Source organism: Rhinolophus sinicus, linkage group LG04, assembly GCF_036562045.2.
Source record: "Rhinolophus sinicus isolate RSC01 linkage group LG04, ASM3656204v1, whole genome shotgun sequence".
NCBI classification, from domain to species: Eukaryota; Metazoa; Chordata; class Mammalia; order Chiroptera; family Rhinolophidae; genus Rhinolophus; species Rhinolophus sinicus.
Genome location: NC_133754.1, coordinates 112,361,947 through 112,384,057, shown reverse-complemented (window position 1 = coordinate 112,384,057; position 22,111 = coordinate 112,361,947). Strand labels below are relative to the sequence as shown.

Below are 22,111 nucleotides of genomic sequence, written 5' to 3'. Positions count from 1 at the left end.
TGTCCCCTCCCCACTGACCACCAGACTTCTCCAGAGATGGCCACTGGGGTCATGTTTCTGAGTCTTTCCAGAACATTCTCATCACAGAGGAGCATGCGTATGCATTTCCTTCAATGCCCCACAAAAGATGGGAGTGTGCCCTACACTCTTCTGCAATGCTCTTTGCTGAACAACACATCCTGGAGATTGTTCCAGATCAGAAAGTGTGGAGTTTGTACTTCTTGGCATTCCATACATTTATCCAAGTCTTCCATGGGGGCCACAGCTCTGTCCCCTCACACCTGCCTACTCCCTCCCTATGGGCCCAGCTCTGCATCCCCTGTGCACAGACAGATGGACCCCTAGCTGCTGCTGCAGTAAACGCTGTGTACCTGTGCATTCTGGGACAAGGGCCACAGACAAGGGGGTACATGTTCTTACACTAGCAGCTCCCACCCTAGAGGCCATTGGGAATGCTTGTGTGTGTCTGCGGCGTCAGCACCCCATGTGCTCGGCAACCTCCTAGTGCTGTGCCGGCCGAGAGGTGGGATGTCTTCGTTCCATATGTTGAAAAACCATTTATGTCCTTTTCTATAAACCGTTTTCTTAAAGTCACAATTTAAATCACTGGTCAGGCAGTTTCATTATGTTTTCTCCTACGAAAATAGCCTTCCTACTGTTTACTGCGTCCTTGACAGGGAGACAAGGTCTCCAGATGCATGTAAGACTCCACAGAAAGCAGTCACTGATTTGGGCACTTGTGTTTCTCACTCCTGCTGCTGCTGCTCACTGTTTGGAATTATTTGGGTTCTTGTGTCTGTGAGACTGGTGTCAGGGTGCCCTCATAGGACCACAGGCTGTTGTCCCCCTGGGCTACGTCTCTGTGGTGTGCGAGAAGGAAGGGCCATGTCTCCCTCAGGGCCCACAGCCAGTCCTGACATGGCCCTGGTTAATTAGGGCCCTGAGCCTGTGTACCTGCTTTCCTCTCTCCAACAAACAGCTATCTAAACTAAACCTGCCGACAGCGTTTCTATTGGGTCCTTTATTGGAGAGACTGTGCCGATGGGAAATCAAGGACTTCCATGCTTCCTCTGGGACGAGGGTGGCCCTTAGGTTTCTAGGTCACAGAGCTTTAGTGCCTCTGGGACTTTGGAGAGGAGCCAGGCCGAGCAGTTCCCTTAGAGCTGAGTAACAGGCTCCAGAGATAAGTGACTTACGTCGCATGGGCAGGGGTCTTAGCTTCGTCTGTGGTTTCCACCAGTCATGCTTGGGTTTTGTATAGTCCACACATGCACCTGAGTAGTGAATTCCTAGATAACGAGGCAGAGCCGGCCCCTTGGCACAGATTGGCTGAGGGCGGAGGATGCTGATGAGAATGATTCTGGAACTTGGGCTCTGCGTGTGGGCTGCTTTTCTGAGCGGGGTTCTGTGTCCCCCTAGGAAGGAATTTATAGCCCCCAGTTTCCAGGGCTGACAGGGCACACCCCTGGCCACACCCTGGTCCTCATGGACTTTACACAGGCCCTGCTGCAGGAGCTCCCGGGCCTGGCTTGTCTTTCGAAATGGGCCTGACCCAGTAGGGTGAGTGGGGCTAGGGATCCAATTTTCAGAACCTTCCCAGAAGCTCCCTGCTCCAGTCTGGACCTATTGCCAAGCCAGTCTGACTGCCAGGACCTGTCACTAAGTGTAAAACGTCCCACCAGGGTAATACATGATTCCTGCGGGGACATCTCTGGATGCTGAAGCCAGAGGTCAGAGTTCGTGGGGCAGCAGAGGAACCCCTGACAGAGTCCCATCTTCATCACCTGACAGCGGACTTGCCTTGGCCAAGAGACTCCAGTCTTTGTGCCTGCAGGGGACAGGCTGACCCGTGTGTGTGATCCACACCAACACCAAACATGGGGCACCCACACCAGAAACACAGCCCAGTGAGGTTGTGTGAGAATGCCAGACAGTCCAGAATGTATCTCTGGAGAGACCACTGTCCAGGAGCCTGCAAAAGGCAGTGCTGCCAACAACAAAAAGCACATCCCTGTTTAAGGAGCGTAGACACCCAGCAGCCAGTGCCACGTGGGAGCCTGGGTCCATAACAGCGTGAAGAATGTTGTTGGGACAACTGGGGAAATGTGAATGTGTAGACACCTACGTTAGGACACAACTTGGGGTTAGACTTTGATGCCATGATTATGGTGCACAGGGCCCTGTTTTTAGGAGACTTCAGACTGATGAATTGGGGGACAGAGATGTAAAGCAAATGAGGCAAATTGTTAACCATTTGAGAATGTGAGTGAAGAGAACACAGGTATCCATTGAACTAATCTATCAACATTTCTGTAAGGTTTACGTTTTCAAAATAGGAGTTGGGTGGGGAGAGCCCTCTCAGGCGACAGTGGCATTGAGCAGGCAGAGTCTGTCCTCTGTGCCAGGGGAGGCCTGGGTTCTTTCCCTGCCCATGGCACCCATTGTAGATGCCCCAGCGTTGCGCTCTGCCTGACTCAGGACACTTTCCTTGGCCCCATGCTGCCCCCACCCCCCCGCCCTGCCCCTCTCGTTGTTAATCCTCACGCTGCCCCTCACATCACCTTTGGTGCCTCTTTTCCAGATGATAGAGAGTAGGGATGCCAGTCACCTGCCCCAAGGCAGCTGGCAGGAGAGGCACGTGGATGCCGGGGACTGTGCCCTCCATCTCCTGCCACTAGAGTGAGCGATACCGGTTTATAGAGTCATGGTCTGCCTTGTTTAAACTATTGAACTAGGAGAGAGGAGCAAACTCCACGTGCCCCACCAGCGTATGTCTGCTTCTGTTGTAGGTGTGGATGCATGTGCTGCTCTTGCGTCCTGGGCCCTGCTTTCCTCACCTACAGCTGGGATTTCTCCAGGTTCCCATGAGTGGCATTCTCAGCGATGACTGGAGGATGGTACAGGCTCCTCTCCAGCTTGCTTCCCTGGCTTCTGTTCCCCTATGACTTCCATTTCTCCTGGACACTCCATTCTGTTGAAGGGAAGTGTGTGGAACACACAAAAAAGAGTATTGTGGCCAGGAAGGAAAAAACTTGGAGTGAGGCAGGACGGGGCTTAGCTGGTCAGAGGCTGCCAACCCCTCCATCATCTTGGAGATGGGAAGGGCCTGGGCTGTGGTCTGCTCACCTCAGAGGCCTGGAGAAGTGGAGATGGCACAAGTGGGAAGAGGGAATGAATGTTGGTTCTTCCCATGTGGATTCTGTGATTCCATCTGCAATTTTGCTCTTTCTCAGCCACTTGCTGTCAGAAATGATAGCATGTGTCATAGTCCATCAACCCAGCAGGGGAAAGTGATGGTGATGATGGGATTGATAGTGGTGGTGATGATGTGATGGTGGTGATGGTGGTGATGGTGATGACAATGATGGGGATGAGGAGGAGGAAGGTGGTGAAGGTGATGATGGTGATGGTGATGGTGGTGAAAATTATGTGATGATGATGGTGTTGATGAAGGTGATGGTGATGGTCATGGTGGTGGTGGTGATGATGGTGATGAAGAAGATGGTGATGGTGATGTGTTGGTGAAGGTGGTGGCGGTAAAAATGATGTAATGATGATGGTGATGGTGATGGTGGCGATGATGACGGTGATGATGATGTGATGTGATGGTGCTGATGGACATGACAAGCAGTAAACTAACTTCACAGGCCCCTGCTGTTGCCAGGCACTGTGCTGGGTATTGTACATACAACCCCTCTTGAGCTCACCTGTCCCTCCTGCAGGGGCCAGGAGGACGACTGTTGTTGCATTTCAGAACCTGTTTTCATCTCTTCTGAGCATCCAGTTCCTTTCCATAATCCTGGTTATCTATCTATGGCTGTGTGATAGTTACCCCAAAGCCCAGTGGTTGCTGACAGTCATCACACTGCTTTTTCCCCATGGAGCTGCATCTGGGACTCAGCACATAGATCTCATCTGGGCCCCCAAAGCCCTGTCATTGTTCTGTGGCTGGGTCCCCATGAGGGCCAGGTGGAAGCCAAATGGGCTTGTGACCCTAGGGGGTCCTGCTGCACTGAGTCCCCACAGTGGACACCCTCCAGGAGGGAATGAGACCCCTCCTCTGTGGGACAGTGTCACCTGCCATCCTTGGGCAATGGCATCACCCTCTGCACATGCCCCCCACCGCCCCAGGCTGGCCAGGCTCTCCCAGCTGTTCCCTCTTTTCCTTTTCCTGCTCATTTTTGTGACTTGTCCTCTGAAGACCTGGTTGAATCAGGGGTCTGGCTCAGGTGGCTTTCTTCACAGGGCACCAGGACCCATGAAGGACAGGAGGAGGTGAGCTGGGAAGGGGCACTCGGGGACCATTCAAACCTTCAAACTAAAGCATGACTTGCTGCCTGCTACAAAGAGAATACTCACAGTTTTCCGTGACTTAGCAAAGTACAGAAAAGTATAAAGAGAAAATGAGCATGCCGTGTCTAGCACCAGCACAGAGCCGTCCTGTGTGTCATGCTGCACAAGGGCTTTAGTTTTAGTGTCTGTAGATCTTAAACATCTAAACTCAAACATGAGACAATGAGTTTTAATGGCTGCATAATACTCCGCCATGTGAGTGCAGCATGAAGTGGATATCTGACCTCCTGGCTGGAGGAATTTGCTGCTCCTGCTTTTTGCTATTTTAAGTAATCTTGGGATGACCCGTTGTTATGCAGGGTGTCATGCGGGGTCTCTGCTCCCACTCCCTGTACAAGAACACAAGTGTCGTGTGGGGCAGCCTGCGGGGTCTCAGCTCCCGCTCCCCACATAAGAACGCAGGACATGGTGAGGCCAAAAAGGAACACCCACGGAGCCATAGATAGGGGAGTCACACCACTATATTCTCGCTGGCGACTGGGTTGGAGACACAGGAAGCAGGAGCCACACTGTTCGCAACCCTCACTGCACCGCTTGCAGGCTCAGCCACCATCTTCTTGCTAGCCCCCATTTTCTGCTAGCAAAGCCATGGCAGTTATATTAGTGGCCAATGGCTCATTGGTTACAGCTAACGGCCAACTAGCCACAGCTGATGGCCATCCAATCACAGTTGATGGCCATTTACTACCTGAGCCAGCACCTTTCTATGTGAGGCCGACAGCCTAGAAACTGCTTTCTGGGGCTCTGTCCCCACACCCGTCTTGCACAGGCATCTTGCGTGCATTTCTACTTTTTGCCTTAGAATAGGTTTGTAGATATGGAATTACTGTCCTATGGGATGAAAACCTTTTTAAAGCTCTCGGCACACAGGACTGTTGTGGGAGGCTCCTTCTGCGTTAGTCCCTGCCCACATCATGAGCGTTACTGACAGATCAGTACCGCACTGAGCCCCTCAGTGCCTCCCACCCATGCTGCAGGGCCAGCCCGTGAAGGGACGCTCTGCCCATCCTTCTCCCCTCTGGGACTGAAAGGAGCCACTTCCTTTTTTTGAGGCTCTCCCTCCTAAAAAATAAATAAATATCAGAACAAGGTTACAGAAGTTGTGATTTATCTTAAATCAACGCTCTTGACAATACGCTCTTGACAACCATGCAATCTAATTGTGGAATCAGGACATAATTCCATCCCTGATTCATAAATGCTAAGCACTGGAGTATGGGATGCCCATGCCAGGGAGCCCCGCAGCTTGTGCCCTGGGGAAGCTCCTGTCTGGAAAGTCTCACAAGACGCCACCTGGTGGGAGGGCAGGGATTTCTATGGGAACCCCCTAAGAGAATCCACTTCTCTTGTCCCCTGGTCCTCGGTGCCATGAGGGTCGGCACAAGGAGCAGGCCTTCCCTGAGGATGCTTGGGCGATTCCGATGGCTTTTGCGGCTTTGCAAGGCTCTGAATTCAGCACCCTTCCACCCCGTCAGTTTCTTTTTCTTCACCAATTTCTTTGGTGGCTTGTTCCTGTACCCCACCCCCCTCCACCTTTGAAAATTCTGTTATCTTTCTACTTCCTGGGCTCTGGGCACTAAATTAGCTTTAACCTTGTTTGAGGTTGACTCATTGCGGTGTGCCAGGGTCACTCCGGGCTGAGATCAAACCAATCTCAGGACTCAAGGAGTCGTGCCCCCCTGAAAATGCAACCTCCTCCCTCCCCGGTTCTCACCACCTGGACTCCTCAGCAGGGTGGACTGCATGAGCTCACAGACAGGCACACGCAGGCACATACACACACGTATGGACACACTCATGCACACATGACACACATCCCCAAACTGCTGGGCTTTGCATTGTACACATTCTCCTCTTCCCTGCCTTTCACCTCATGATATGCTATGAATTTCTTTCCAGGTCAGTATGTAAAGACCTACTTCGTTCTTCTTGTTTTACAATTAGTTTAGCAGTATCCCAGCCACACAGAACACTCTGCACAGTGTATTCTGTGGCATGTACGTGGTGACAGGACACAGCAGCTTTCATGTACTTGTTCACGTCCCCGTTTTGTGGCCATGCGGAGCTGCTGGTCCTAGCCATTGCCTCGTGGGCCACGGCCTGTGGAGTGTGCAGCCTCGGCCCCCGTGCCCCTGATGCACACTGAGTGTCTCGTCCCTACCTTGTCACTGCACCGGCCAGTAGTCTCCACTTCTTTACAGTGTGAGGCCTGGCTCAGTCCTTGGTCCCTGTCTCACCCTAGTCCTCAGCTGTCACACAGGCAGTGCCATCCCCGGGTCTCTGAGAGGCCCATAGGTTGATGGAAACACGACTTGTTCATTTGAGTCTGTATCCTCGGAGCCCTGGGAGTGGCTGACCTGGGTTCTTGGCAATGGGGAGGGCGGGCAGGGCCGGCAAGGTCTAGGAGTTGTCCTAGGTGGCCGCCACCTGCTGCCCACCACCCGGGATGGTTGCGGCCTTCCAAAAAGGATGCTCAAGCCAGGAACCCTGGATTTGATCCCTGAAGCTCCTGTACCCCAGGAAGGCTTACTGCCAATGGGGCTACTGCTCTCCCCAGAGTGAAAAAGAACAAACTGCAACTATCTGGCTGACTGTGTCTCTTTGCTGAGGTGTCAGAGCCGTTGAAGTTGTTGTGTTTTAGAACTGATCTCCTGGGTGGCTTTTGTCTTCTCCCCTGGCCCGGCAACACCCCTCCCAGCTCCTGGTCTCCTCTCTGCCCTGAGTAACTGCCTGGGCTCTGGTGCTCGCTCGCTCTCTCTTCCCCCCTTCTCCCCGTCTCCACATATCATCCTCCTGCTCTCCCTGCCACCACAGCTGTGCTCACCTGGCCCCTGGCCCTGGCCTCACTTAACTACCCAGGCCGCAGTCTGCATGGGCCGATCTTCGGTCTGGACTGCCTTGTGCAGACGTGGCGGTCTCAGGGACATAGACACAGTAGGGCCCCGCTGTGGCCAGTGCCTGGCTCTCAGCCAGCGGGTGGCCCTTAGCCTCCATCTGTCCCTGGACCTCCTGTAGGTCACTTTGGAACCCTTGCTTGGGCCTAGAGCATGGGGTGGGTGCTAGTGCCTGCTTCCAAGGAGGGTAGTGCCCCCCCTCTGTCGAGAATCCCCAAATCTGGGACCCAGTGCTAACAGGACCATCCTTCCCCCTCCTTGGCACACCCAGGTCCTTACCAAGCCTTTGTCTACGTCACGTAGTCCCTTCACACATCACTTGGAGAGGAGGCAGGCGAGGCCTTGGGCACCTGACTGCAGACACAGGAGTTCCAGCCGGCCAGGCTGGGTGTGCTGAGCCCCACAGCCATCTGGGGAAGTCCTCGGGCTCCCAGCTCTTGTCCTGAGCCAGCAGCGGTCTCCATGGGGACATGACCTCCAAATCAGTGAGCTCCAGCTGCGTGGGCGCGGGTGACCCTTACCAGGGTCCCTGCAGAGGGCGTGGCATGGACGTCCATCCACAGGCACGTGCACGTTTGGGATCTTCTTCAGACTGAAGCTCTTTAACCACTCGCCTGCTGCATTAGTAAAGCGGATAGCCTTGCTCACGCACACCACGGTGTGGGCCAGCGGGATAGGCTCTGCAACACCAGTGTCCGTGCTCCTGGCTTTAGTGCAGCGGAAATGCTCCGACTTTTCTGTAGCTATTGTTCTCTTCTCAGATTTTTGGGTAATTTCCTGAATAATTTCTTAAGGGTCACTCTGAAAGCCTTCACTTTGGGATAATAAAATAAGTGAGTGGTTTCGGTGAACGGCCCGCCCAGTGAGGATAGAGCTGACTGTGACGTGGCCAAGTTCCCAGTGCACAGGAGCTCACAGTGAACAGTGGGGTCCCTGGACCCTCCGCACACGCTGGGCGGGAGCTAGAGCTGTCCCCTCATCACACAGCACAGCCAGTGATCTGCTTCCAGGGCCTTAGGGAACAGGCCAGGTGGCCCTTGTCAGCATTGCAGGCATAGGCACTTGGGGCCTGGCGGCCAGTCCTGGGGGTGCTGCTGCATCCCTGTTAGGCGGCGTGGCTGGCCGGCCTGCCTGTGGTCATCCCCTGGTGGGTGGCCCTGGCTTTGGCCCCAGCACCTGGCTGTGGCCCAGGCCCTAGCTGTCTCTCCCTGGTGAGGGGTGGCCCCGAGGTGTTCGGGGCAGAATAAGGGACCCACTGTCCCCGCCTCTCACTTTTCCTCTCAGTGCCGGGCTTCCATCCCACCCAGGTGAGACCTGCAGCCTCAGGGGGTGAAGAGAGAGCCCTAGAGAGTGGGGTGGGTTGGTGGCATGTGCATGGTCATGACCCCTTGACTTCAGCTTCCCCACCTGTCATGTGGGCTGGTCCCCTCTGCCTTCTAGAACACAGTGTGGCTTCAGGGGCATGTGGGACTAGCAGGCCGTGCTTGGGGAGCCTGTCTTAGTAACCAGGGCTGGGGACCGCCCCCTGGGGGAGGGGGTTGTATTTTCAGGTGTGTTGATTGACCTATAACTCAACCTTCATGCAGCCTTTGGGTGGCGGTGGCACACAGAGGTCTCGGGGTAGAGCCTGCTGCTCTCCTTGGAGATCCCCAGGTCCCTGTGGCAGATGCTGACGAGGGAACACGATAGCCACAGGTATGGATGGCAACTGCTGACACAGAGGCAGACCCATTGGGGAGGTGGGCTGTCCTGATGTCTGTTTGCTCCAGGAGCTACCAGTGAGAAGACAGCATGGAGCCACTGCTGGGTATGGACTCGGGATGTAGACCTGGAGTGTGAATGTGGGGTGTGGACAGTGGGTGTAGACTTGAGGTGTGGACCTATCCCAGGTGGACCTAAAGTGTAGACTTAGGCTATGAACAGGCAATGTGCACAGGGGACGTGGATTCAGGGTGTGGATGCAGGGTGTGAACTTGGGGTGTGGAGGTGGGGTGTGGACTCGGGGTGTGAACTTAGGATTTGGACCTGGTCTGTGGATATGAGGTGTGGACCTGGGCTGTGAACATGGGTTGTGGACAGGGAGTGTGTGCAGGACATTTGGAATCAGGGTGTGGATGCAGGGTGTGAACTCAAGGTGTGAACTTGGAATGTGGACCTGGGGTGTGGACTCAGGGAGTGGATGTGGGGCGTGAACCTGGGGTGTGGACTTAGGATGTGGACACAGAGTGTGGACGTATAGTGTGGATATGGGGTGTGGACCTATGGTGTACACATGGGATATGGACACAGGGTGTGGATGCGGGGTGTGAGCTCAGGACGTGGACATGGGGTGTGGACATGGGATATGGACTCAGGGTGTGGATGTGGGGCATGAACCTGGGGTATGGACTTAGGATGTGGACATGGGGTGTGGACCTATGGTGTAGACTTGGGATATGGGTGTGGATGCAAGGTGTGAACTCGGGGCATGGACATAGGTGTGGACTCAGAGTGTGGATGTGGGGTGTGAACTCGGGATATGCACCTGGGGTGAGGATATGGGGGGTGGACGTGGAGAATGGACAGGAGGTGTGGCCTCAGGGTGTAGATGTGGGATGTGGACCTGGAATGTAGACCTGTGGTGTAGACTTGGGATGTAGACACAGGTTGTGGACACAGGATGTGAACTTGGGGCATGGACGTGGGGTTTGGCCCTGGTGTGTGGATGTGAGTGTGGACTGGGGTGTGGGTTCTGGGTCCAGTTTGTGGACCAGGTCGATTCTGAATGGGTGCAGGGCTCTGCCTCCCTCTCTAGCCTATGGCTCCTGGTGAGTGTGGGCTGTGGAGCTCACTGCATGCACAGCTGTGCATTGCTTGGCCTCAGCCATCTTCATCCAGTGTGATCACTTGTGTCATGAGGCCACTTTATGGATGAGCACACAGAGGCCGGCCGGGCCAGGGTTGTTCTCTAGAGACAGACTAGCAGTGGTCTGGCTGCCAACATAGGGTTCACCAGTGCGTTGTGTTTGGTGGTGGTCAATTTGTCAGGTGAAAATGATATGATGCTGTGATTATAGCCTGCCTTTCATGGGTGGTTGGTGAGGGGCATCTGGTTCCCGCAGTAGCTGGGTGCCTGCTCTGTTCCTGGCTCTGCCTTGCTCTTCTGTGGGGAGAGGCCTTCAATTTCTGGAGAAAGAATCAGAACAGTTCACTGTATTTTTTGTAAATGTTTTTCATGGTTTGCACTTGAAAGTTTTTCCTGATTTGGAACACTTTCAATCCATCAGTGTTCTCTCTGGTTTCTTTTCCCATTTTTTTGTATGTTTGTTTAGAAAGTCAGTTGTACTGTAAGAGCAGACGCACACGCCCGCGCATGCTGCCTCACAATCTACTCTTCAGACTGCTTGCACTTCCTTTTGGTTCATGTTCTGAGGTGAAGAATGAACTTAATGTTTTTAAACACATGTGCCAAGGTCTTTCTGGGCTGCCGGGTCTGTTCCCGGAACTGCGGGATCAGCAGCTACACATATAGCATTCTGTCTGGGACCTCGGTCCTTGGTGGCCTGCAGAGGGTTTTGTCTGCTGAGTGCTGGGCCTGTACCTGGGGTGAGGGGATGACTGTCCTACTGAACAGTGAGGAGACCTCTGGGTCTAGGGAAACATCTAATCTCTTGTGCCTCAGTGTCCTCATTGTAAAGTAGAGCTAGTAATAATCATCCCCATTGTTGCAGGGTTGTTCCAAAATAATTCATTTAGGGCTCTTGCTGCTGCCCTATTCAGAGTGAGTGTCCAGCCAACCTGAGCGATAATGGGGTTTGTGGTGGTGATGACAGGATGGTGTCACTCTCACAAGGCCTGGTTCTGTTTCTTTCTAACTGAGATAAAATTCATATAATATACAATCAACATTTTAAAGTGAACATATCAGTGGTATTAGTACATTCACACTGTTGTGCAACCATTGCCTTTATCTAGTTCCCAAACATTTCATCCCAAAGGAGACCGCATGTCCACTAAATAGTCATGGCCCTTTCTCCTCTCCCCCACCCTCAAGCACCACCAGTAGGTCTTCTGTCTCTATGCATTTACCTAATATGGGCATATCATATAATTGGGATCACACAACATGTGGCCTTTTATGTCTGGCTTCTTTCATGCAGCATAAGTTTTTGAGGTTCATCCATGTTGTAGCATGTGTCAGCCCTACACTCCTTTTTAAGGCTGAGTAGTACTCCATTGTACGGCTACACCACAATTTGTTTACTCATTCATCAGTTAATGGACATTTGGGTTGCTTCCATCTTTTAGTTATGGTGACTAATGCTGCAATGAAGGTTTGAGTACAAGGATTTGTTTGAGTCCCTGTTCTCAGTTCTTTTGGGTATATACCTAGAAGTGGAATTGCTGTGTCATATGATAATTCTATCTTTACATTTTTGAGGAACCACCATACTGTTTCCATAGAAACCACACCATTTTACATACGCTCTAGCCATGTAAGAGGATTCTCATTTGTCCATGTGCTCGCCAGCACTTGGTATTTTCCTGTTTTGTTTTGTTTTTGTTTTTTTCTTTTTAAAATTAAAACCATCCTAGTGGATAAGAGGTGGTATGTCATGGTTTTGTTTTGCATTTCAGTGGCATACAGGTGACTAAGGATGTGGAGCATCTTTTCATGAGCTTGTTGGCATTTTTATCTCATCTTTGGGGAAATGTCTATTCAAGTCCTTTGCCCATTGTTTAATTGGTTTGTCTTTTTGTTGTTGAGTTGTAAAGTTCTTCATGTATTCTGGATGCTAGACCCTTATCAAGTATATGATTTGCAAGTATTTTCTCCCATTCGTGTATGGTCTCTCCACTTTCTTGATAGTGTCCTTTAATGTACAAAAGTTTTAAATTTTGATGACATCCAATTTATTTTTTCTTTTGTTGCTTGTGCTTTTGGTGTCATATCTAGCAATCTATGACCAAATCCAAACCTATAAAGATTTACCCGTGTTTTTCTAAGAGTTTTACAGTTTTAGCTCTTATATTTACATTGTTACTCCATTTTCAGTTAATTTTTATATATGGTGTAAGGTAGGAGTTCAGTGTCATTCTTTGATATCCAGTTGTCCCAGCACCATGGTGCTGCCCCCTAGGGATGGAGACTTGTGGTATTCCCCCATGGGGCCAGAGGAGCCCCACCCATGGCTCTGAGCTTCCCCCAGTGAAGCAACCCACCCCCCGCCCCCATCCTCCCTGGGCTCTGTGGTGACAAGGCAGTGACAGCTCTCATGGAGACAGGCCCGCAGAACAACCTCGTCCCCCCACCTCTCCTGGTCATGCATGGTGAGACCTTCCTTGCCTCTCCCTCCCTCCTCCTTGTGTCCTGACACAATGGGCCACTGTCCCCACATACAATATGCCTGATCTGCACGCACACTGCCCAGGGTCCTCACAAGAGGTGAGCAGCAGCTACCCGGGGCATTGCAGGGGAAGCACTCTCAGAATTGTTGAACACTAGTGACGTCTGTGTTTCCTGCATTTCAGCTGTGTTGGAGTGGAAGAGGAAGAGGCCCCAGACATCGACATATACCACTGCCCAAACTGCGAGAAGACCCACGGGAAGTCCACCTGTAAGTGCAGCGCCACACAGCCACCCCTTGTACCTGACTGACCTGGCCCAGCTTGCTGGAGTAACACTGCTGGGTGGTCACACCCTGGTACTTGGGGACCACCGCCAGCCTCGTTTACCACACCTGAGACCCCGCCAGGCCCACTGCAGCCCTGCCTGATCAGCTCCTGCACTCATGGTGGCTGTGCAGAGACCCCGCTGGCTCTCAAAGGCCTGGGCAGGACCCGCACACTCCAGCACCTGCAGGGCCCAAGCCCGTCGGGGACGGGGATGTGATGCAGGGCTGTCTAGGGGACAGCACAGCTGACGCCGCCGTGCCGGGGTCTTGACATTGGCATTGTGGGGATCAGCTCTCCCTCCCTTCTCACCCAGCTGCAGGGAATCTTAGGCAGTTCCCTTTCCCAATGGACTGCTGTTTGCCCCTCCTAAGGGCTTTGTCTCCCCCACCTCTTCCTCTGGTCCCTTGGGAGTGTGCCAGTTCCTCCAGTCTGGGCTCCCCAGGGTGCAGCCTCATCCAAGGTGGCTCCAAGGGGCCCACGTTGGGAGGTGGGAGGTGAGGTCTAAGGCTGAGCTCACTGGGGGATGGGTGCTATGGTCTGCAGGGACCGAGGGAGGGCCTGACCTGGGGACAGGACAGATGGCATGTAGGGTATTAGTGTGGCCTCTGGTTTCCTGCCTGGGTTGGGAGCTGCTCACGCAAGGTGCAGGCTGGACGCTGGCCTTGGCTGGTGGCGGATCCCAGCCCTGCTGTCGTGAAGCAGGAAGTTTCGCAGTTTCTAACTTACGCTCATACCCCGAGGAGTTGGCAGCCCTGGTGTCTGCCCTAGTTGCCCGATCATTCGTCTGGTCACTGTTTTTCAGCAGATGCAAGAGGGTGACTACCACCCTATGGGTTAACTGGTGGCATTTCTGGCACCTCCTGAGCCACTGGGAGAGCTCAGGGTCTGGGAGAGATGAATAGGTTGGGGACCTGGGGCTATGCCCTGCGACCCTGGGGCTGGGCCAGGGACAAAGCAGGGCTGGATCTGCAGACCTCTCCTGTCCCGCCAGTAGAGCCCAGTGTCCTGGGGAGGCGCTGTCTTGGGGGGCTTGGGGAGGGTGGAGCAGGGCCACCTCTGTGTGGTTTGGAGGCTCTAGTTGAATCGGGGCTGGGGTTGGGTTACAGCAGGGTGCGAGGTGGGCATTGATATGCACACAATCCGATTTCTCCAATTCCCGTACAACGTTCCCTGATAATGACAGCTTGTCTGCTGTTGGGGGCACGTGTGCCAGCCTCACCCAGCCCCTGCTCCTGTGCTCCTGGGTTTGGGCAGAGGCCTGCTGGTCTCCAGCTGCCTGTTATACCACTGAAAGCCAAGTGCAGGCACCCTGTCTTGATACATACAACCAACCACCCCCAGGGAGTGTGGGGAGGGCAGCCTGGTGCTACCCGGCAGCCCCTCACTGGTTGTGTATATGTGCATGTGTGTGCGTGCGTGCATGTGTCTATGAGGGTACCGTATTTCCCCCAAAATAAGACCTAACTGGAAAATAAGCCCTAGCATGATTTTTCAGGATGCTCATGATATAAGCCCTACCCCAAAAATAAGCCCCAGTTAAGATCGTCAGGCAGACTGACGCATTTAGTACGTCCGTTGCAATACACGATGGATGTATTGAATTATAAAATAATATTAATATATAATTAAATATAAATAAATAATATCATTGACATTAATACTTAACATAAATGATAATATAAATTATAATTCAATATTTGTAAATACCCAAGTGGGCACCTTTGGATGAGAGGTAAATGCCTATATAAAAAGATGAACTCGAGACTTATTGCCAAATGACCAATCAGAATACAGACACAACGCACAAATAATGTGCTCACTTGATAACGAACGGACGTGGTTGTATCTAAAATGAATCTTCATAATTCAATACGTCGTGTGTTGTAACAGACATACTTAATGCACTTGTATGAAATAAAGAAATGTTTTCTGAATTTTGGTGCATGCAATTTTTCGTCGCTTTTGTGTGGACCATCATTCTTAACTGTCATCATTTTTGTTGCCACTCCTGTCTCATAAGTCTTCAATTAACACTTGATTTAATGGTAGATTTAAAGGGAATAATATTCTGATCCCCAGACAAGATGAGTGCAAAAAGAAAGAGCTATTCTGTCGAGTACAAGGAAGGAATCGTGGAGGACTCCCGGGGAAAGAATCTTACAGCTTTCTGCAAAGAGAAGAAGTTGAATCTCCGAATGGTCTGAAAATGGCGAGCAGAGTACGATAACCTCATTCAACAGGTGGACGAGGGAAATGCTAAGAAGCACCAGTGTGGATCAGGTCGGCAACCATTATTTCCTGGCTGGAAGACATTATCTGTGAATGGATTGCTGACAGGAAAGCAAAGGTTTTGGTTGTGCAGGGCTGATATTCAAGTACTTGCCCTTGCAATGGGACCACAGTTAGACATATCCCCAGAAGAATTCAAAGCATCACAACACGAGCTGGAAGGCTTTCTTCAGCGATATGAACTGTCTCTAAGATCGACAACACTGTTCAAGCTGGAAGACACTGAAGTTATTAAACATGCACTTGCATTCAAGTCCTTTGTTGATGGCATCGACTTTTCTAAATACCAACTCTCCAACATGATTGCTATGGATGAAACTGCAGTGTTAATGGGGCAAGGATCTCAAATGACAATTGATCAGAGGGGTGCCTCGTCAATCTATATTCCCTCCACTGGTTATGAAAATGCACGTGTTACCTGTATTTTGGCAATTCATCTGGATGGAAAGAAAGCCCCACCTCTAATCATCACTAAAGGCAAGAAAAGATAAGGTTTAACGTGTTTCAGGCATTTATGTTCTTGAAATCGAAAAAGCTTGGTGCACACAAGCAGTTATAAGGAAGTGGGTTGATTTAATGCTGCCACTTGTTTTGCGAGGTGGCCAAAGAGGTCTGCTAGTCTGGGATTCAGCCCGCACTCACCGTGCTAAAGACATGAAGAACTTCCATGCACTGTGGTGGTGGTCGCCGCCATTGCTCTGGGCCACCTCTCACAACCCACCCCGCCCCTGACCCCACCTATCTGGGCGGATCCCTGCAGGAGTAAACAGAACTGCTGAAACATACGGGCTCTGAATCTGGTGCAGGAAGAGCTTTGGAACTTCAAAAGCTCTCCGCATACCCACTGGGACACTGCGCCCCGTGATCTAGACGAACTATTAACAGAAGAGAAGCCCGTCTCCCAGGGAATCCCCCCATTGTGTGAGAAGCTGGAATAGTGCAGAGAAAACGTAGCACTACCATGTGAGAGAGAAAAAAAGCCTGCACTCGGAGAGAAAATAAAACATTCTACCAACAAGTACTGGAAAACAAAAGAAAGACCTCTTCCTATCAACCTGTTGCAGAAGCCACTCCTGTAGATGTCTAGGAAGAGAAATAATAAATCAGTAAAAGCCGTGGATAACCAAGGCAACAAGACAGCTCAGAAAGAAAGTGAAAAGTCTCCAGAAAAGGAACTTAAAAATATGGAAATATGTGACTTAAATGACAGAGAATTCAAGATTGCAGTTCTGAAAAAACTCAACGAGATGCAAGAAAACACAGAAAGGCAGTTTAATGAACTCAGAAACACAATCAAAGAACAACATGAGCATTTTACCAAAGAGATTGAAATTTTCCAAAAGAACCAAATAGAATTGCTGGAGAGTAAGAACACAATAGAAGAAATTAAGAATGAAATAGCCAGCTTAGGTAGTAGAGTTGACCATATGGAGGAAAGAATCAGTGACATCGAAGATAAAACCTGGAAATGACATGGATGGAAGAAAAAAGAGACTTGAGACTTAAAAGAAATGAAAGAACTCTGCAAGAATTTTCTGACTCCATTGGAAAGAGCAATATAAGAATAATGTGCATACCAGAAGGAGAAGAAAGAGAAAAGGGAACAGAGAATATATTCAAACAAATTGTCAATGAGAACTTCGCAAACTTGTGGACAGAACTGGATCCTCAAATCCAAGAAGCAAATAGAACACCTAATTACCTCAATCTCAACGGGCCTTCTCCAAGACACATTGTATTGAAGCTGTCTAAAATCAACGACAAAGAAAGAATCCTCGAGGCAGCCAGGGAAAAGAAGATGATAACCTACAAAGGAAAGGCCATTAGATTATCATCAGATTTTTCAGCAGAAACTCTACAAGCCAGGAGGGAGTGGAACCAAATATTCAAACTATTGAAAGAGAGAAGTTATGAGCCAAGAATAATATATCCAGCAAAGATATCCTTTAGATATGAAGGAGGAATAAAGACCTTTCCAGACATACAGAAGCTGAGGGAATTTTCTAATACACGACCTGCACTACAAGAAGCACTAAAGGAGGCTGTTCGACCACCATCAACAGGGACAATTTGTGGCAACTAAACCATAAAAAGGGGGAGAGTAAAGGCCTAAACCAGAATATGGGAATGGAGAAAGTAAGCGTGCTGAAGAAAATGGAATACTCTAAATATCAAACTTTCTTTTACATAAACTTAATGGTAACCACTCAAAAAAAAATCCAGAACTGAAATATGTACTGTAATAAAAGAAGAAACACAGGAAAACATCATAGAATACCATCACACAGAAATAATAGACAACAACAAAAAGGCAAAGAAACAATGGAAACACAGCCTTACCAGAAAACTAAAGATAGAATGACAGGAAATCCTCACATATCAATAATCACCCTAAATGTAAATGGACTGAACTCACCAATAAAAAGGCACAGAGTAGCAGATTGGATCAAAAAACTAAACCCAACCATATGCTGTCTCCAAGAGACACATCTCAGCTACAAGGATAAGCATAGACTCAAAGTGAAAGGGTGGAAATTGACACTCCAAGCAAATGGTACCCAGAGAAAATCAGGTGTAGCCATAATGATATCAGATGAAACAGACTTCAGGGTGAAAAAGGTAACAAGAGACAAAGATGGACATTTCATAATGGTAAAGGGGACTATACAACAAGAAGACATAACAGTCATCAATATTTATGCCCCCAATCAGGGAGTACTGAAATATACCAAGCAACTACTAACAGAACTAAAGGGAGAAATTGACCAAAACACAATTATACTAGGGGACTTAAATACATCATTGACAGCTATGGATAGATCATCCAAACAGAAAATAAATAACGAAATAGCAGCCCTAAATGACACATTAGATGAAATGGACATAATTGACATTTATAGAGCACTTCATCCTAAAACATCAGACTGTGCATTTTTTTCTAGTGTACATGGAACATTCTCAAGGATAGACCATATATTGGGACGTAAAATCAGCCTAAGCAAATTCAAGAACATTGAAATCATACCAAGCGTATTCTCTGATCACAAGGCTTTGAAATTGGATAGCAACTGCAAAAAGAAAGCAGGAAAAAACTCATACATGGAGATTAAACAATGTACTTTAAAGAACGACCAGGTCAAAGAAGAAATTAGAGGAGAGATCAAAAGATACATAGAAACAAATGACAATGAAAATACATTCTACCAAAATTTTGGGATGTAGCGAAGGCAATTTTAAGAGGGAGATTTATATCATTACAGGCCTATCTCAAGAAACAAGAAAAATCTCAAATAAATAACCTCACGTTACACCTTAAAGAACTAGAAAAAGAAGAACAAATGAAACCCAAGGTCAGCAGAAGAAAGGAAATAACAAAAATCAGAGCAGAACTAAATGAAATAGAGAACAAAAAGACAATAGAAAAAATTAATGTGACAAAGAGCTGGTTCTTTGAAAAGATTAACAAAATTGACAAACCCTTGGCTAGACTCACTAAGATAAAAAGAGAGAAGACACTAATTAACAAAATCAGAAATGAAAAAGGGGAAGTTATCACGGACACCACAGAAATACAAAGGATCATCCAAGAATACTATGAAGGACTATATGCCACCAAATTCAATAACCTAGAAGAAATGGACAAGTTCTTAGAAACATATAGCCTTCCAAGGCTGAACCATGAAGAACTGGAAAATCTAAACAGACCGATCACCAGTAACAAAATTGAATCAGTCATCCAAAACCTTCCCAAAAGCAAAAGTCCGGGACCAGATGGCTTCACTAGTGAATTCTACCAAACCTTCAAAGAGGATCTAATACCAATCCTGCTCAAACTCTTCCAAAAATTGAAGAAGAGACAGTACTCCCTAACTCATTTTATGAGGCCAACATTACCCTGATACCAAAACCTGGTAAGGACAACACAAAAAAGAAAACTACAGACCAATATCTCTGATGAATACAGATGCAAAAATCCTAAACAAAATTCTAGCAAATCGAATACAACAATGCATTAAAAAGATTATTCATCACGACCAAGTGGGGTTCATCCCCGGGCACAAGGATGGTTCAACATCCGCAAATCCATCAATGTGATACATCACATAAACAAAATAAAGGACAAAAATCATATGATTATATCAATTGATGCAGAAAAAGCATTTGACAAGATACAACATCCATTTATGATTAAAACACTTAATAAAATGGGTATAGAAGGAAAATACCTTAACATAATAAAGGCCATATATGACAAGCCCTCTGCTAATCTCATAATTAATGGAGAAAAACTGAAGCCCTTTGCTCTACGTTCAGGAACACGACAGGGATGTTCCCTATCACCTCTGCTTTTCAACATAGTGTTGGAAGTCCTTGCCAGAGCAATCAGGCAAGAGAAAGAAATAAAAGGCATCCAAATTGGGAATGAAGAAGTTAAATTATCACTCTTTGCAGATGACATGATGCTATATATAGAAAACCCTAAAGACTCCACCAAAAAGCTATTAGAAACAATCAACGAATACAGTAAAGTCGCCAGCTACAAAATCAACGTACAAAAGTCCATTGCCTTCCTATATACTAACAATGAAATCTCCGAAAAAGAAATACAAAAAACAATTCCTTTTGCAATTGCAGGAAAAAGAATGAAATACCTAGGAATAAACTTAACCAAGGATGTGAAAGACCTATATGCTGTAAAGTACAAGACATTTTTAAAAGAAATTGAAGACACAAAGAAATGGAAAGACATTCCGTGCTCATGGATTGGAAGAATCAACATAGTTAAAATGGTCATATTACCGAAACTAATATACAGATTTAATGCAATCCCCATCAAAATCCCAATGGCATTTTTTAAAGAAGTAGAACAAAAAATCATCAGATTTGTTTGGAACCACTGAAGACCCCGAATAGCCAAAGCAATCTTAAAAAAAAAGAACAATGCTAGAGGTATCACACTCCCTGACTTTAGCTTGTACTACAGGGCTACAATAATCAAAAGAGCATGGTGTTGGCAGAAAAACAGACACATAGACCAATGGAATAGAATTGAGAACCCAGAAATAAAACCACATAAATATGGACAGATAATTTTTGACAAAGAAGCAAAAAACATACAATGGAGAAAAGACAGCCTCTTCAATAAATGGTGCTGGGAGAATTGGATAGCCACATGCAAAAGAATGAAACTGGACTGCTGTCACCATGTACCAAAATTAATTCAAAATGGATCAAAGACTTAAGCATAAGACCTGAAACAGTAAACTGCATAGAAGAAAACATAGGTACTAAACTTATGGACCGTGGGTTCAAAGAGCATTTTATGAATTTGACTCCAAAGGCAAGGGAAGTAAAAGCTAAAATAAATGAATGGGACTATATGAAACCTAAAAGCTTCTGCACAGCAAAAGAAACCATTGACAAAGTAAAGAGACAATCAACTGAATGGGAGAAGATTTTTGCAAGCAGTGCCTCTGATAATGGGCTAATATCCAAAGTATACAAGGAACTCATGCAACTCAACAACAAAAAAACAAACAACCCAATAGAAAAATGGGCAGACGACCTGAAGAGACATTTCTCCAAAGAGGACATACAAATGGCAAATAGACATATGAAAAAATAACATCACTAATCATCAGAGAAATGCAAATAAAAACCACAATGAGATATCACCTCACCCCAGTCAGAATGGCTATCATCAACAAGACAAATAGTAACAAATGTTGGAGAGGCTGTGGAAAAAAAGGAACCCTCATACACTGTTGGTGGGAATGCAGACTGGTGCAGCCGTTATGGAAGGCAGTGTGGAGGTTCCTCAAAAAATTATGAATAGAATTGCCATATGACCCAGCAATCCCTCTCCTGGGTATCTACCCAAAAAATCTGAAAACATTTATAGATAAAGACACGTGTGCTCCAATGTTCATTGCAGCTTTGTTTACGGTGGCCAATACATGGAAACAACCAAAATGTTCTTTGATGGATGAATGGATAAAGAAGTTGTGGTATATATACACAATGGAATACTATTCGGCAGTAAGAAAAGATGAAATAGGACCATATGTGACAACATGGATGGATCTCGAGAGTATAATGCTAAGCGAAGTAAGTCAGACAGAAAAAGCAAAGAACCATGTGATTTCACTGATATGTGGTATATAAACCAAAAACAACAAAAGAACAAGACAAACAAATGAGAACAAAAACTCATAGACACAGACAGTAGTTTAGTGGTTTCCAGAGGGTAAGGCGGTAGGGGGGTGGGAGATGAGGGTAAGGGGGATCAAATATATGGTGATGGAAGGAGAACTGACTCTGGGTGGTGAACACACAATGGGATTTATAGATGATGTAATACAGAATTGTTCACCTGAAATCTATGTAGTTTTACTAATTGTCACCCCAATAAACTTAAAAAAAAAAAAAAAAAGAACTTCCTTGCAGAGAGAAGAATAGATCAAATAATGGTTCCCACAGGAATGACTGCCTATCTCCAGACTCGATATTGCAATAAACAAGCCATTCAAGGACCATTTGCGCATGGAAATCAATGACTACATTGAAAATAGAATGGAGAGAAATCAGCGTGGAAACTTTGAGAAGCCTAGCCTGCAATAGGTCGTGACTTGGGTGAAGAATTCATGGGATAAAGTCACTGACAGCTGTGTTGCCAATGCACTACGAGCAGGTTACATGGACAAGAAGTGCTCATTTAAGAAGAGCTCTATTGCTGGACATGAGAGATTGGGGTCAATGGTTCTACAGGAAATGGAGTCGCAAGAAATTCAAGCCGGAATTCGGGGTTTGGAGAGTTATGACGATGTTCCAGAAGAAGATGACATGACTGTGTTTGAATAGATGTAGCTTTTTGTACATGAATAAATGTAGATTGTTGTACATGAATAAATGTAGATTGT

General features: G+C 47.8%; 1 protein-coding gene across 1 annotated transcript in view; it reads left to right on the top strand.

Moving 5' to 3' along the window:
* Positions 1–22,111, top strand: part of PHF2 (PHD finger protein 2) — a 90,990-nt gene that overhangs the window by 31,242 nt on the left and 37,637 nt on the right. Inside the window, exon 2 of the mRNA XM_074330235.1 lies at positions 12,759–12,844. Coding sequence (XP_074186336.1) covers positions 12,759–12,844 — 86 coding nt within the window. The remainder of the gene's footprint in view (positions 1–12,758; positions 12,845–22,111) is intronic.